Source organism: Camelus ferus, chromosome 19 (genome assembly GCF_009834535.1).
Source record: "Camelus ferus isolate YT-003-E chromosome 19, BCGSAC_Cfer_1.0, whole genome shotgun sequence".
In the NCBI taxonomy this organism is placed as follows: Eukaryota; Metazoa; Chordata; class Mammalia; order Artiodactyla; family Camelidae; genus Camelus; species Camelus ferus.
The window spans coordinates 40,435,492-40,452,795 of NC_045714.1; the positions used below are offsets into that span (position 1 = coordinate 40,435,492).

At 39.2% G+C, this 17,304-nt stretch overlaps 1 protein-coding gene across 4 annotated transcripts in view; it reads left to right on the plus strand.

The window, feature by feature from the left end:
* The first annotated feature begins 628 nt into the window (after positions 1-628).
* RALGAPB (Ral GTPase activating protein non-catalytic subunit beta) overlaps positions 629-17,304 on the plus strand; it is an 84,570-nt gene continuing 67,894 nt past the window's right edge. For 2 of the 4 annotated variants that reach the window (XM_032462292.1, XM_032462293.1), the window contains exons 1-3: positions 629-874; positions 13,714-13,929; positions 16,939-17,141. In XM_032462292.1, coding sequence (XP_032318183.1) covers positions 13,744-13,929; positions 16,939-17,141 — 389 coding nt within the window. In that variant the 5' untranslated portion in view covers positions 629-874; positions 13,714-13,743. The remainder of the gene's footprint in view (positions 875-13,713; positions 13,930-16,938; positions 17,142-17,304) is intronic. The other 2 variants (XM_006188628.3, XM_006188629.3) reach the window with 1 other exon arrangement.

The following is a 17,304-nucleotide window of genomic DNA, read 5'->3' on the forward strand; positions in this document are numbered from 1 at the left end:
CTTTTCTTCCTTAAAGCTTAAACGAAATGATTGAAAGCGATACTTTTTACAAAACTGTGTGGTGCATTATAGCTGCTCATACAGGTATCTCTAGCTGTTATTACTATTACAAATAATGTCTTGCCGCTGATATCAGACAGGCTCTGACTCTAATGTCCGATTCATCTGTGTAAACCACACCTGGGCTGGAATTGAGCGTTGCTCATTATTAATGCTATGGGGGGGGGGGGCGGGTGAAGGGCAAAATTTCAAAGGGTGCTGTAATGGTGGGATATGAGAAATTCTTAGAACCTGGGTGGGAGCCAGAATCTTGCAGAGAAGACCCTTACTGCGTCCGGCACAGAAAAGAGGTAGAGTCCGGGATGATTCCTAGGAAAGCAGGTGGACGGCCTCCCCGCCTGTATTACAATGAAGTAGGAGCATCCGTCACTTCACCCCTCCTGTTCCACTTGATCCGGAAAGGGAGGGGGGAATCTGCCCCGCGCGGGGATCTGGGATAGCTGCGCAGGCGCAGCTTCCGGCTCCGTGTCTCGGGAGTTATTTGACGCCGCCGCTTCGGCCCGGCAGAAGTCGCTGATCAGGCTCGCCGCGCAAGCGCAGTGTCCCACTCGGCTCGGGGAGTTATTTGACGCTGCCGCCCCTGGCAGTCGGAAGTTGCCTGAGCAGAGCCCAGCCGGCCGGCCCGACCGGCCTTCGTCGTCCCGGGCGCCCTCGGAGAGTCGGTGACGGGTGGACGGAGCGACCGTCTGAGGACAGCTGGCCAGGGCAGCGAAAGCGTCAGGCCTATGGCGCGGGTGGCGTGAGGCGGAAGGCCGAGTGAGGCTGGCGGCGGCGGCGCCCGCCCCAGAGATGCGGGCCCCGCCCGTCGCCTCAGGTAACCTGGCGGCCCTCCCCGTCGCGGCCGGACCCTCCCCTCTCCTACCCTTCGGGCGGTCCAGGGATGGCTAAGCCTTGTTTCTCGGCCTCGGTGGCTCCAAGACCCCGGCCTTCGGAAGCACATCTCCATATTTTGGAGGGGACCCACCGGGTCCAGGGGAGCTTGGCCTTGGAGTCCGCGGCTTCTGTCGGGTCTGTTCAAACCCGGGGTGGCCCTTGAGTTCTGCCCCAGCGGGGTGAAGCTCTCTCCCGGCAGCCTGGGGGAGGGGGCGGGTCTGGAGCGGAGCTAGACAACTCTGGCGAAGAATCTGGTCCAGCAGCAAGGTTGGTCGAGTTGCTGCCGCTCTTTGGGGATGATGCTGCCCATTGCACGATGACTCTTGGACAAGGGAGCATTAATAATGAGGCTAAATAGCTAGCCCTTGTTAAGCGCTTACTATACTTCGGGCACTGTGCCAGGCCATTACATTCTTGCCGTCTAACTTCACAACAACCAAGTAAGGGAGGTGGATTATCCCCATCTTACTGACAAAGCAACTGAGGCCCTAAATGGTTAGGTGACTTCCTTGCCCAAGGTCACATAGCTGGTAAATTTGGACCCCGCCACTCCGACTCCAGATTCAAGTTCTTAACAATTAGGTCAGTGGCTCTCCAGCTTCGCTGCACATAAAAATCACCTGGGGCCGCTTTTAAAGATTCCTGATGTCTAGGTAGCAGAGCCAGGCCAATTAAATCAGCATATTTGGGAGAGAGATGGAGTCGTGGAAGCCAGACAGTAGTATTTCTTAAAGATTCCAGTATGAATTCAGTGTGCAGCAAAGTTTAGGAACTGCTACAATAGATAATTCTGCATCTCAATCTAAAAAAAAAGTTTTCGTGTTTCTCCAGTTTAAGTGTAGGAGAATCCTCTAGGAGTTTGTTAAAAATGCAAGTTCCACCCTCAGAGACCTTTTCATTAGGCCCACTGACTACTATTCCTTGTGAAATCCTCTTGGGGGGTGGGAATTAACTTTCTCTGCAGGATTTCTAAGTCAGCTGGACCTTTTAAAGTGTGTGCATCTCATGCAAAACTGTTGGTTTGCAATTTTTGTGAATACACAGTACACATGGGTATAGCATCTCTAATCTCTGGGTCTTGTTTACATATGCTGTTCCTCTGCCTAGACTATCCTCCATGCTTTCTCCCTGCTCCACCCAAACACACACACTACTGCTCTTTCTTACACACGTGCACATAGCATTTTCTTCCCGTCTTTGGCTGCATAACAACATTCCCAACATTCAAGATGCCTCTGTCTGTGACCCCCGCTCCTTACCCCGCAACCATCTTGCATCTTTCCTGTCTGCTCTCCAGCATCATCATAATGGAATTTATCAGTTATTTTTCTGTGTTGTATTTCTGTCTCTTCTACTAGATTATGAGTAACTTGAACCATGTTTGCTCATCTGTATGTTCCGGTGCTATGACATACAGACTCACAAAAGTTTTTCTGAATGGAATGTTTGAGTTCCTTTTATGTAACAGACTGCATGCTGCAAACAGTCTTCTCTATTTCCATTCTTTTAAAACTCTGTATTTTAATTGAAGTATAGTTGATTTACAATGTTGTATTAGTTTCTGGTGTATTTTTGCAAAAGGTGTTTGGTAGTTCTTAGTCTATAGTGTTTTGTTCTTTTTGCTTGAAAATACTCTAGTTAAGTTCTCTAATTTCTCCATCCATCAGTTGAATAAACACCAGTTCTTAGCACTGGTGAAACACTAGGAAGGACTAACTGTGCAGTCAGCATTGGTTGATTTTTAATATCTAGTTTTATCACAGATACAATCAGTTATGTAGTGGAAATCTTTTTATTGCTCTTAGGCCTTTGCATATGTTCCCTACTAAATGCTATAAATAATAATAGTCTAAAATAGTGTTTAGTTGTCATCCACTAAATGTTATTGCCTTGTTTGTACTTGGTAAATACTATTAGATGGAAGTGCTGTTGGTAGTAGTTCATCCTATTCACCAGGAGAGATGGCATAAGAAGTATTTAATGAAGATTAAAACCTTAATGTCAGAGGAATTGACAAACTTAGTATATATTTATTACAGAATGCCTGAACTACTATTGCCCAACTTATTTACAAATTATAAAGGAAGGCAGGCCAGTAATTCAGATTGTATTTGTTCTTGACTGGCCTTTAAACCTTGTAAGGTGTATAAAAGTGAGTAAGTATGTGTGTGAAGGTCATTATGAAGAGGTTTTTGGACAATAAAGATTTTTTATAGCAGTTAGTGGACTGAATAAAAAGCACATTTCACATAATGGCATTCTTTACAGTATACAAATTGTAGTAGAATTTCTCAGTTGATTTTGTTCTATTTTCTGAAATTTTAGGCCAAGGCTAATGTAGAAACTGATGGGACAATTTGTGTTAAATTCAAATACTTAAGAAACTTGCCCTTGTTTCTCTGATCAGATGTGGGCAGAGTATCCAGTTCTGGCCTCAGCACATGAAAAAATCTTAGTTTTTAAGCCTGGGGTTTAAGCTTGGCTTCTAGTTGATCCCCAAGAAAAGATGAAGAACTACACATGCTCTGTCAAAGACCAAAAATGACCCTAGTCATGATAGTCTGAGACCTAGAAATGGATTCTTTTTAATTTGAAGTACCCATCAGTGTTAGTAGATGTATTCCCTGACATGTGTAAAGGCTTTTTAGGTAGAATATGTGATTTTCTTTGGTGCAAGAGGATTAAAATTTTAGAGTTAAGGTATATGGAGTTTTAAGTTTTTGTAGAGGAAGAAAGTAGGTAACTTGCCCAAGACTACGTGGTTGGCTGTAGCACATCTAGGACTAGAATGCAGTATCCCCTTCCACCTCCATGCCCCCCATGTGAGAGAATGTCGTTTGTTGTTTTGTTGTGTGTGTGTTGGGGCTGGGCAAAGTGGACAGAGTAGGCTGCTGTGTTTGAGATACTCAGTTAGATGTATAGTGAGTGCTTGTTGTATGATAATGTATTTTGGTATATAAACTGGGGTTATTAAGATAAATAGGACACAGCTCCTTTCCTTCAGGAATCTACAGTGGAGTTAGGGTTGTAATAAAAGTATAGTATCTAAGGCAGCTCTAGTCAAACAGCAATTTCTGCAGTGATGGAGCTTTTCTATATCTGCACTGTCCAATATGGTAGCTGTTAGTCACATGTGATGTTGAGGACTTGAAATGTGACTAGTGTAACTAAGGAACTGAATTCCTAATTTAATTTAAAATAACATGTGGATATGGCTCCTGTATTAGAGCAAGTCTGAGGCATCAAAGATTTAGATCTGTGGTGGTGGAGGGGGGCAGGTAGGTATCTATATATTTTTTGAATAGATTAGCAAAAACTACCTGTTTTCACTTTTGGAGAGGAATGCAGGCAGAACCTGTCTGTCTTTCTTGTAATGCAGGCGTTTGATAGGATCCCTAACAGTTAGAAACTGGTACACAGGTGAATACTTTCCTTTTTGGCCAAGATTGATATTTGCCTTGTGGGGTTAGTAGGATAACAACAGAAATATGAAATATGTTCCTTTTGCTTTTATTAGCCATTGAAGTTATAAGGATGACTTTGAATGCACTTATGTGCCTTAAAATCCAGCATTTATTTACTCAGTTCATATATTTATTTAGTGTTTTGACACCCTACATCCTATTTTTCCTAAGAGAAATACGGCATGCCTGATAATGTGTACCTTGCATTTGTACAAAGTATGTTGACTTATGTTGCTTTATTTGGTCCTTCTCCCAAGTCACTTTAGCTAGGTACTGCAGGTATCCTCCCTGTTTTACAGATGAGGAAACTATGACAAAGAAATACCAAGTGACTTGTCCAAGGTCATATGGTGAGGTGTGGAGTCAGAACAAAAAAAGGAGCACTGGGTGCTTTGAGGCAGGAGGTAGAGTTTCTTGTCCCAGTTCTACTGTTACTTGATGTGATCCTGAGCAAGACATAGTGGTTAGTAACATCTGTCTTACTTCCCAGTCTTGTTATTGAAATAAAATGAAGTAACAGGTGAAAGCTCTTTGAAAATGATCAATTATATAAATGTACATTGTTATCAAGCAAGATCTCTAATAGTTTTTCTGTTGTAGGATGCTGCCTTCATAACTCACCATGTCAGTTATCGTGTTGAATACTACTGTATCATGGATTTATTCATCATAGATTTCTTTTTCACTATGAAACTTTCTCTTGGGCAGCCATTATATCCTATTCATGCCTGCCTCCCTGCATATTAGGACAATACCTGCTACATAGCAGGTGTTTAATAAATGTTTGTTCAGTGAAATAACTGATGTTTGAATTTACAAAGTTAAAAAAATTGTTCTCTGTAATTAGACTTGAAGCTCCTTGGGAACAAGGATGATGTTTATTCATTATTGTATTTCCTGTGCTTGGTGTATAGAAGGCATGTAATAAATATTGGCTGAGTCAATTGATGTAATTAATGCCAGGCTGTGGTCTTAAGTGTGTCTGTTACTGTATTGATCGTTTTGGCAATTTGTCATTTAGACCAAACCTTCATGTTACTCTGTGGTGGTACCTACAAGCCATAATCTGTTACCCAGCACACAGTGACCTAATAATAGAAACATCCAGACATTACCTAGAAAATGGTTCCATGTAGAGTTGGGAAGGAGACTAAATGATCATGGAGGAGCACTGTAATTTTCTTTCTCCTATCGCGTTTACTTCTGGAGCATGGAAAGTGGTGACTTCTTTGCTAGCAGCTCACGTTGGTAGCCAGCAGAGCCTGTATCTGAGAAGGAGACTCATAGGACTCTTGACACAGCAATCATAGCCCTTAACCATCTGATTTCAGTTATGTCTTCATATCGCACTGCAGTGCCCAACCCTCCCTGCCAAGTTCCCATCCTTCCCACCCTCCTCAGTATGATAGCCACGCTAGAGTCTGCTTTTCTACTGCTCCTTTAGCCTGTCTTGGATACTTCTATCAATTCAGTTCCTATTGAATCATTCCTATGATAAAGGAATTCTCTGCCCCCAGTTTTTACTAAATTAATTACAAGTCTCCAGTCCTAGTATTCATAGTCCTTCATAATTGGTCACTGCTTATCTTTGAAACCTTACTACCTGCTGTGTGTAGCTTTCTTTTCTGTCACTCTAGGTTTTTAGTTTCTGATGCTGTTTTCTGCTACTTGAAGCAAGTGTCCTTTCTCTTATACGCTACCTGCTCCTTCTATTCTCAGTCTTAACCACTCAATTTTCTTATCTGTTAAAATTGTAGCCTGCTTTCAATACTCAATTCATATGCCCCATATACTGTAGTCTTCCCTGATCTTATCCTGTTGTTTTCCAGTGCAGCCTTTCTTTCATTCAGAAGCGATCTTTTGTCCTCTAAACTTCCACAATATCTTGCCTACAGTTTTTTTTTTAAATGCCTTCAGTACTTCAATCTTCTAACTTGTGTTATAGTTATTTATGATTTTTTTTTTTAACCTCCTCAATTAAACTATAAACTCACTGAAACAGGAACCAAGTTTTGTTAATCTAATTCCTTCCTGGTCTTAACACTGCATTGTACATAATAGATGTTAATAACTATCTATTAAATAGGTCAACTTGATTCCACTGTCTGACTATTCATATGTATAGTGAGGATGCTAATGTATATACTTAGCAGTTTTTTGACATGAAGAGCTATTAATAAGAACTTATTACGTAGACTTGTACTAGCTGTTCTACTACTCAGTTAAAGCTACTTGCATTTCTGATTCTTCCAGTTTTCAATCATGTATGTATGTTTTTCTGGTTGTAATCATGATATATATGTTTTTCTTCCTCAATAAAATAGCTGTCATTTGTTGATTGCTTACTATATGGACTAGATAGGACATGTTCCAAACATCTTACGTATCTTGATTCTCCAATCACCACAACTCTAAAGTAGGCTATTATCCTACTATTATCTCCATTATACAAATAAGGATGCTTAGACACAGGAGTAGAGTAACTTTAGCCAGATTTCCCAGCTTGTAGGTGGTGGAGCTTGGATTTGAATCTAAGAAGTCTGCTTCTAGAGCTTGTGCTTTTAACCAGTCTCCTATTTTCATGCCTTTCATCTCTGTGGTTTTTTTTGGGGGGGGGGGATTAGGTTTGTTTGTTTGTTTGTTTATTTTAATAGAGGTACTTGGGGATTGAACCCAGGACCTAGTGCATGCTAAGCATGCGCTCTACCACTGAGCTGTACCCTCCCCCACTTCTTCTCTATGTTTATTGGCTACATTATAGTATATAGAGTTAGTATGTCCTAATTATGAAGTTATTCCATTGTTGACAGACAGTTAAATTATGCTCACTTCCCCATCTTATGTACAATACTACAGTGAATATCTTGTGCACTTTTCTATTGAGTTGTTACAAGGATTAATCCAGTGGTATTACTGGGTCAAGGCACCTGATACTGGCAAAGCATTCATGCTGTACTTGGGTGAATGGTTAGAAAAATGGCATCAGCCTGAGGTGCCTTACAGGTGTGTCAATTTATTGACAGGATAGAGCTGCAAACAGTTCAATGGCAAGTAGACTAGGCAGTCAAGGCCAACAGAGTTTTGCCATGGTGTATCCTGAGAGGTTGATGCAGATATGAACATCTTTGCCCAGGAGGACCTAGGCTCTGCAGCAGTTCTGGATCCTGGAACTTCTGATGTTCTCTGAGATCTCTGGGTTTGTTGCCTGAGCTGCAGTAGCAAGAGGAGGTGTGCTTAAGAGTAGGCTGGCCACTGACAAAACTGCACCTAACAGGACTTACCCTGCCAAATCTGTCACTAATGTCTTACACTCTGCCCTAATCTTTTTTCCTAATAGCAACAAACGTGAAACAAAATGAAATTATAGGACCTTCATAGTTGGGTTCAAAGTCCAAACCCTGGAGCAGAGGTGGGTTGGGTGACTTCTAGGGCGGCAATGACTCACCCATATTGTATGCCTCCTTACCCTTCCTCTACAAGAATCATGCCAATTCAGTTACCAAAACTAGCATGTGCCTTTATCTTTGATCAAAGGTGTAAATTGACCCACAGATAAGTTCTTTATAGCCTACATATTATTTGGTTTTTGTTTGTTTTTTTACTTGAATCAGTTGCCAACATTTAAAGAGTAGACGTCACAGAAATCTCCAGATTTTGTGTCTCTTGAAAAATTGCATTATCTGGCAACACTGGGTATACACTTCTTCAGGATTGATAGTTGGCTAGGGCTGATTATTGACTGTGCCCTTTATAGAGAGCCTTATTTCTCTAGTTTGCCACACTGCCTACCCAATCTACTTTACTACTTATTACATGTTTGGTTTCCTAGACTGGAGGTTTTCATCCTTCTCAGACCTAATATTTGGTAATGACTGCTTCACTGTCCTGAAATTAACAGATAATATATAACCTACCAACACATAGAATTTTTTTTTAATTTATAAAATTCTAACAGTAACAAATGAAAACCATGAATTAACTATCTTTCCAATAAAATTGGTATTTTGGTAAAAATACTCAGGTGTACCCATACTAGAGGATGTAACAAAGTGGTCAGATGCTTGTGCCTACTTGTAAGTCGAGAAATAAGACAGTAATATGGGACTTTATATTTGACATTTTGAAATAAGGGCTGAGTTAGTATATATGTAGTTCTTGTGATTGTTTTCCTGACAGCATTGTGTGATATTAGCAACTCAGATACCACAAATGGTATGGCCTTTGGTGATGTGATTGTTCTGAAATGGCGAACAATTCTTGGTATGGTAAGGTTCTAAATGTAAAAAAGTTCAGTCTTTCCTCAGTTTACATGGATGATAGCATTACTGGAAAATTCAGTGTATATTAAAATAGCACAAAATATTTTGTATTTATGGGTAAAATGAAGTTAGATTTCTAGGCTTAGAAAATTAAGAACACAAATGATTTTCTGGCAGACACTAGAAAGTCATGGTAAATGTAGCATAATTATTCATTGTGCAGCACTGTCTCCTGTACTGCAGGATGTCTGTGTGTCCTGGATCTGCCCATAAATACCAGTAGCTTGCCCCAATCATTGTGTTAACCAAAAGTGTACCTAATATTTCCAAAATACCCCCTGGAGGAGCAGTCCTTTTTTATTGAAAATCACTGCCCTAAGCTCTTGAGTATGTCCTCTTGGCCTTACCTCCTAATCAGAAGTTTTTTTTTAATCACTCATTTTGCTAGTTTAATAAGTACAGAACAATACTTTAATTGCTCTAGTGTTTCTTTGATTTCTTCATATTTGTTTCAATGTTTATTTTCTATGTATTGTTGCATTTAATTCGCTTGTGCAGTTGGCCCTCCCTATTGGCAGGTTCGGCACCTGCAGATTCAACCAACCATTGATTGAAAATATTTGGGGGGAAAAATTCCAGGAAGTTCCAAAAAGAAAAACTTGAATTTACTGCATACAGGCATTACATTATGTTTCATAGTATTTATATTGTATTTACAACTATTTACATAGCATTTACATTGTATTAGGTATTATCAATAATCTAGAGATGGTTTAAAGTATATGGGAGGATGTGTATAGGTTACATGCAAATACGTTTATATAAGGAACTTGAGCACCTGTGATTTTGGTATTGTCAGAGGGTCCTCAAACAAGTTCCTGGTGGATACCAGGGGACAACTATAATTATAGTGTACATCTTTGTCTTAATATTTTTTATCTTTTATGTATTTTGTTAAAATTTAGCATTAGTATTTTTCTATTACACACATTTTAATATTTTAGTTCAACTTTTTCATTGTGTCCTTTCTATACCTATCTACATGTTTCTTGAAGCATTTATTTCATTTTCTTCCATGTAATCATTTAAACATTAATACATTTAAAAATTACTGTTTCTTACATTTAAAAACTTACAAAAAATTTTAAGAAGAATTTAAGAGCTGTGACTCCTGTTTTGATTGGTCTTTCATAGTGTTTTTTTAAAGACAGATACTCCTGTGTTTACTTAAAAATTGGGAAAGGTGGTAGCTGTTTCTTAAAAATGCAAATCCCCAGGGCCCAACCCGGACCTACAGAATTGAGCTTTCTAGAGGAGTTTTGGAATTTGCATTTTAAGCCAGAACCACCCCACACCTCCCACCCTAGATGATTCTTATGTGGCATTTAAGAGCTAGCTTGTCCTTTTTTTTTTTTTTTTTTTCTTTTTGCCTTAAAACATTTTTTTCCCCTCTGATAATGTATTGTCAGGAATGGACGCTAAGTATTAAATATTCCTTACATATTTGGAAACCATTAGAAACCATCCAACTACTTTTTTTTAAACTAATAAGTAGCTTAAAACAAATGAACTTCTTCCAATTTTTATTTGTATACAGCATGCAAAATTTTGGACTTCCTTCAGTGGAATAAAGGGAGTACCTTCTGACATCTTCCTTTTTCCCATTGTTAAACCTTGACATTCTGAAACATTCAGTATGCACTGTGTGCCAGAGACTACACAAAGATTCAGGAAGTGAGGTCAGAAAAGGTTGGCACACTTGTGGTGAAGGTATCTTTACACAGCTAACGAACAACCTAACTTGAAGCTTAATATGAACAGCTTGTAATTGGCACTCAGAGCTAGGGAAGAGGGGTGATGGGAAGAGTGAAGAAAGGAGGACATTTGAGCTGTGCCTTGAAGGGTGAATACTTAATGAGGTGGATCAAGCTGGGGAATGGCACGAGCAGTAATACAGCAATACAGCGTATGAAAGAACTTGTCGGGTTTGCGCAATCATCAGTAGTTCTTTGCAGCCATAGCTTGGGGGATGGGGTGGGAAAGTGGCAGTAGCATATAAAACTATGAAAGTGGAATAAGCAATTTCAATGAGAATTTTAGCAAGTTTTTTTCTTTCATTGAATAAAAATCTTAATTTTTATATAGAAGAATAAATGCCTAGGAATAACTAATAAAGTTTTGAAAAAGATCAGTGGAGGTAGGGGGGGCTTCCTTTCTAGGTATTAAAACATTCTATAAAGCCACTGAATTTAAATCATTATGACATTACATAGGAATAGACAAATAATTTAACAGAACAGATTCATAAATAGATTCCTATAAAAATGAGAATTTAATATATGACAAAATTGATATTTCAGGTCAGTAGGAAAGGACATGTTTTTAATAGGTGATGTTGACACAACTGTGCATCTATAAGAATGTAAAATTGGACCTTTCCTATACCACTTATAGAAGTAAATTCCAGATGATATAAAACTTAAATGTGAAGAATTAATTATCTTGCATGGAAATCTAGTAGACTACATATACACTTTAGGGTTATGTTTTTAAACTTTTGGACTTAGATCCATAATAAATATTTTATGTGTTTTATATTGTGACCCAGAACATATGCATATATAAAAAATGAAACAAATTTTACAGCATATTGCTTACCTTTACTATGTGTGGTGCTTTTATTATATATCCTATTCCATATAACCAAAAAATATCACCTGTTATATTTATTTCATGACCCACACTTTGAAAAACACTTATTCAGGGGATGAGGGAGAAATTACCTAAGCCAGGCTCAAAACTAGAAGCTATAAAATAAAGGTAAATATTTGGCTAGACTAATGAAATTTTACTTCATACCTACCAAATTGACAAATAAATAAATAAATACATAAATAAATCTGATTCCTGGCAACAGATTGGGAGTGAGAGGCAGGAAGGGCTCCCATTCATTCCTAATGTAAATGGGAGTTGTTACAGCTTTTTGGGAAGCAGTCTGGCAAGGCCTAGTAACATTAAAAATACATATACTCTTTGATCCAGTGGTTTTACTCTTGGGAACTTGTCCCATAGAAATTAAAAGGCTACTGCTTAAGAATGTATGAACAAGCATGTTCATTGCATCATTATTTCCTGGTGACCAAAACGTGGGAAATGGAGTAAATGTACATCATTAGGAGACTGAATAAATTATGCCATATCCGTGTCATGGAATATAACACAGCCATGAAAAAGAATCTGTTATTGGAAGGACAGTCATGAGGTACTGTGGTTGAAGAAGATACAGAAAAGTATATAATCCCTAGTTATGCATGTGTGTAAATTATTGTAGTATGATTGAGTTAGGGTGGAGCAAAATACAACAAAGTGTTAGGTTGGTTAGGATGGATTATCTATTCAGGGGAGTGAATTATTTGAATAGGGAATGAAGACAAATGAAAAGGGTGAAAAATCACTAAAAACAAAACACCCTGTAGTATAATATTCTTGTGCATTTATGTAAGAGATATTATATATTGTGTGTTTATATGAATTATACTATTTACTATATTTATATATGTGTATATATATTAATGAAAAAATGTGTTGTGTGGAAATAAGTTGTCGTCTGATTGGGATGACACCTATCAAGAATTTTCCCTTTTTCCCCTTCTGTTCTTGAGACTGCTTATTTTAGCGTGTGTGGGGGGGGCACCAGGATATCCTTAGAGGGGTTCCTTATAAATCCTGAGGAAATTGAGGCAACTTTAATAGTCAGTTGCATTCATCTATCCTTCAAATTGTAGGTACCTTGTTCAATGCTGGTTCATCTCTTCTGCTTTCCCATTTTCAGGGCCTCTTGGTCCAGAGGAGGACCATATCTTCTTGAAAAACACTGACACTTGTTAAGCTGGAGTAAAGTTTTCTAACGTAAAATTTAAAAATGCTACCAGTTTGAAGAAAAATTAGCTTAAAAGATAGAACTTTTTAAAGCTTAAGTGTACTTTTAAACTCTGCTGGCTAGGCAAACTGGATTTCTGAACAAGTAGAAAATGAAAGTTAACAGAAGTAAATTAGAAGGGACTAAACATCCTTGATTCTCTTCATGAGTATGGCATTTATGATTGTAATATTTACATTGCATTCATATAGATATATTTTCTGTGGCTAAAATTTCTCATTTGTGTGGTAGACTTAGGTATCATTTCAGGGAGAGTATACAGCTTAGGAAGAAGCAGTCCTTATCATGGAGAATGTATTGGATAGGGAGGGGGCAGTACATGCCTTGGTTAAGAGCATGGTTCCTGGAGTCCAGCAGATATGGGCTTAAAACCAGCTCCATCTACCATGTTACAGTTCTGAAGCCTCGGGGAAACAGCAAACCTCTCTCTGCCTCAGTTTTTCCCTCTGTGAAATAGGGATAACATTACTTAATTTTCATAGAGTTATTTTGATGATTGCATGAGTAGTGTATGGTAAATGCTCAGTAGATGGCAGCTCTTAATATGTTTTCTGAAGGACACTGACTTTCAGGTGTTCCATTACTAGAAGTGTGTATTCCACTGCTGTAGAGATGAAATATTCTCAAAGACTTTTATGTCTAATTTGAGGGCATTGGTGGGAAATTGTAGGGGTATGTTTCTAGCATGTAATAGGTTCTTGGAAACTGTTGACTGAAAAATCTGGGGCTTGAAGTAAACCCTTTCCTTTGTCTCCCTTTCCTACGTAGAACATGCCCTTTTTCTATCCTGGAACATAGGATGTGGAGGGTTCCCTTATGCTGTGAGTGTACCAGATCTGATTATTTTATCCCCTTGCTCAGTGGCCATCTGCCCTAGCTCTGCTCTGGACTTTTGAGGGCTTTTTTGGGGAGGTACTCAGACAGCTACTTCCCAGGGTCTGCCTTTCCTATGTGATCTCACCAAGAGGCTATTTTAGGACTTTCTCAAAACATTTAGATTTTTTTTTTGCTCAGTCTTCTCGAGACAGTATATTTGCAGCTTCTTTGTCTTGCCATGTGGGGTTTTATTAGTTTGCAACAGTATAATTTGACACGTAATTCTGTTTTGTCTTTTCAGGTGCCATTTGGATAGTCCTTTAGCGGCACGATGTACTCTGAGTGGAGGTCACTGCATTTGGTGATTCAGAATGATCAGGGCCACACCAGTGTGCTACACAGCTATCCGGAGAGCGTTGGGCGAGAGGTGGCAAATGCGGTGGTTCATCCTCTCGGGCAGGCCTTGGGTACCCCTTCAGTGGCTGGTAGTGAGAGTTTGTTAAAAACTGACAAAGAAGTAAGTGTTTTTTCATTTGATTCTACTATGTGAAAGTATGTTTGTTACTGAAGAATTTATTCAGCAATGTCTTTTTAAATGGATTTCTGTTCAGTATAGTGTGACTTCTCAATTTGACCTTATTTGGGCTCAGGGTTGGGGCTCAGAGTTTGTGGGAGTTATAAGGAATAGGTTGTACCCTTGTGCTGTTGGGACTTCCTGTTAGTCAGACCCACCCAGTTCTCCACTTGAGCTGTATCGAGACTTGAATGTCAGGCCCTTTTCCCTAAGTTCTAGGCTCAGTCTTCAGATTACCATTCAGAGGTTGTGTTTCGAAGGTCTTCATTCCTCTCTCTAGATGGCCACTGCCTTTTGTCATTATTTAGGCTACACATATGAACTGAGCTTGAGGCTCTCCCGCTGCCTCCGTCCCAGTCTACCCTTGCCCGACTTCCAGGTTTAAGAGTGCTGCAGAGCGGCTAAGTCTGTATGGCTGTGAGCCCATGTGGTTGAAGTTGGGGGTGTGTTTGCTGTCCCTAAAGGAGCTGTCTCTAAAGATACGGAGCTTTTGGAATGACTTGGCCTGGAGCTGGTCCTCTGTTCCTGGGTTCAGGAAACTGGACCAAAGTTAAGTTGCCAGTGGGAAGTCATGACAGGGCCCTGAGAAGGTAGTGATGCAGGAGCTTGGTAGTAGGAGGTCTGGCTAAGATCAGGATGAGAACTTGTCCCTTGTGTATGAGGACATTCACACAGCCTTTAGGCTTCGGATTTACCTATTTCTAAGGAAGTCCCCCCACACCCCTCTTTTTTAAACTCTTACATCTTGGTGTCTCATGAAGGAGAATTTAGACCCCTCTAGATAGAGGACTAAAGTTTATAGATCTAGAGGCTGTTTGTTTACCCTCTGTAGACCAAGGGCTGCCAGAGGGGAAGCCCCTCATACTGAGGTGCATTTTCTTCTCCTCAGAATGCCCCAGCAGAGACTTACCCAGCCCAGCGCTTGCCCGGGCGCTCTCCTCTTGGTGTGTCTGTAATTCCTTGCTGCCTTCTCCTGGAAGAGATGGCATGTGAGTAGATAGAGGTGCTCAGCACAGCCCTTGTTTTTCCTCCTCTCCTACCCTCAAAAGGGTATGAGAGAATAGTTCTTGAATCCAGTGTCCTCTAGAATTTTGTACAGGTTGACTATTGTGTGAAGATATCACCAAAGATATCTTTCCTTGGTCTTTTCTCTGATAATTAGGGATTTACAACCTCTTTAAAAATTCTCTTACTCAGCCAGATCCCACTCCCTCTCCCCTCTCCCCTGCCTCATTTGTCACAGCTTTGCTGTGTGTCAGCTTCACCTTTAACACTCACTGCTGTTATTTTCTGTTATATTAGTTATATTGCTGTTATGTATTTTCTACCCTTAGCGTGTGTAGTTGTTTTTGGGCTAAAAAATTTCAGTATATGTATTTATCTTGTTAGATTGAGCTTTAGTTTTAAGCTGTTGAGATCTTTTTGAATCCTGAATTTCTGTTTAATGAGGTTTTTTTTGTTTGTTTGTTTGTTTGTTTTTTGTTTGTTTGTTTTAGCTTTGTGGTATCTACAAATTGTCAGCATTTAAGCTGCTTTTCTCTAAGTTAAAATCTTGGCAGAGTCTTTGGCATGCCATTGGGCATTTTCTTCCAAAAGGATCTTGGTACATTAATCCACTGCTATTACTCTGTGTGTTATTTTGACCAGTTTTAAATCCAGCCATTGTACCTTCTTCTGGGCCATATGTCTCCATCTTGTCCATAAGGATATCCTTCATGTGACCAGATTTCTTGCTAAAGCCCAGATCCCCTTTGTGAGAGAAGGCTGTTGATGGCATGGTGAGAATAGCTTTAGATTTTTAGTAAGACCAGGGATCAAGTTTTCAGCTCCACCATTTCCAAACCAGTGCCTTGGGTCAAATTGCTCTGCTAGACTTTAGTTTTCTTATCTATAAAGTGAGGCTGCTTTACCCTCTCACACAGGGTTATTTTGATAGTTAGATAATATTTATGAAAGTGCCTTGTGAACTGATTTTAAGTCAGTACCAGGTTTATACAATTGGCAGATGCCTTTGTAGTAACCCTATTAATAAAGGAATGAAGCTTGTCTGGCATGACTTGTTCTTTTTGAGCAGGCTGGTTCCCACTGTGATCTTGCTTCCCTTTTATTAGTGCTCACTGATCATCTGTTTAGTGATTTGTCCCAGAGTTTTGTCTGGAATTCACTTAAACTTTCCAGTCTATAGTATCTGGACTATAGTTTTATCCTCTTTTGCAAATTAGGCCATTTCCCCTTTCTCATCATGCCTTATTGATTCATGACTGCAGGCAGTGGTTCAGGAATCTCTCTGAAGCACCTTCTGTCAGCCCCTAGGATGCACTTCAGACAAGTCAGGAGGCTGGAACTCATTTAGTGCAGCTAAGTGCCTTTTTAAGATCTTACCCAGCTTCAGTCCCTTCTGACCTATGTTTGTTCTTGCTCTTCCACTTAAAATATATTCTTTGCCAGTGAAAATAGTCACAAGTAAGAATTGGGCAGTTCATCTTCCCTCTTGTTGTCTGTTAAAGTTGCATAATCTGGAAATGGAATATGATTAAATTTACATAAATGATTTCCTAAGTGACACACATACCTGCATAAAAATTAAGTGGAGAAAAATACCTAAAATTTTCTATTTCTGTGCTTCCAATCTCTATGGAAAATCAAGATGACCTGTACTTTTTATTTTACAGAGGAAACAATAATGACTAAGGGGTGAAAACCAACAGGTTTGACATTTAGAAATAAGTAATTTATTTTCTTAAATTTTTTGCTTAGGTTATGTCTGAATTTGTATATGTCTTATACATGGAAAGTGCATTCTCTAGAATTAATCTGACATATTTATGTTGAGATGAGTATACTGTCAGTCAAGAGGTTTTTGGCAATAAAGAGGTTAACATTTTCAGTCAGTCTACTGATATACAAATAGGGGTGTGTAATAATTCTGTATGTATATTTTCTTTTATTTAGGTAAAATGGACCATGGAAGTAATTTGCTATGGACTGACCCTTCCATTGGATGGAGAGACTGTAAAATATTGCGTTGATGTATATACCGACTGGATTATGGCTTTAGTGTTGCCGAAAGATTCTATTCCATTGCCAGTTATTAAAGAGCCTAATCTATATGTTCAAAGTATACTAAAACACCTGCAAAATCTTTTTGTACCAAGGTAAGCTATACCAGTCTATCTGGCTTGTTATCAGGATTGTAATAAAATATTCATTAGTGTTAACTTTTTTAATAGAAACTGATTTCATTGTTAGTCCTTTGAACACTAACTTTCATTACTCATTCAATTAAAAGGTGTGTTAATGTGAATATTAGAGATGGAC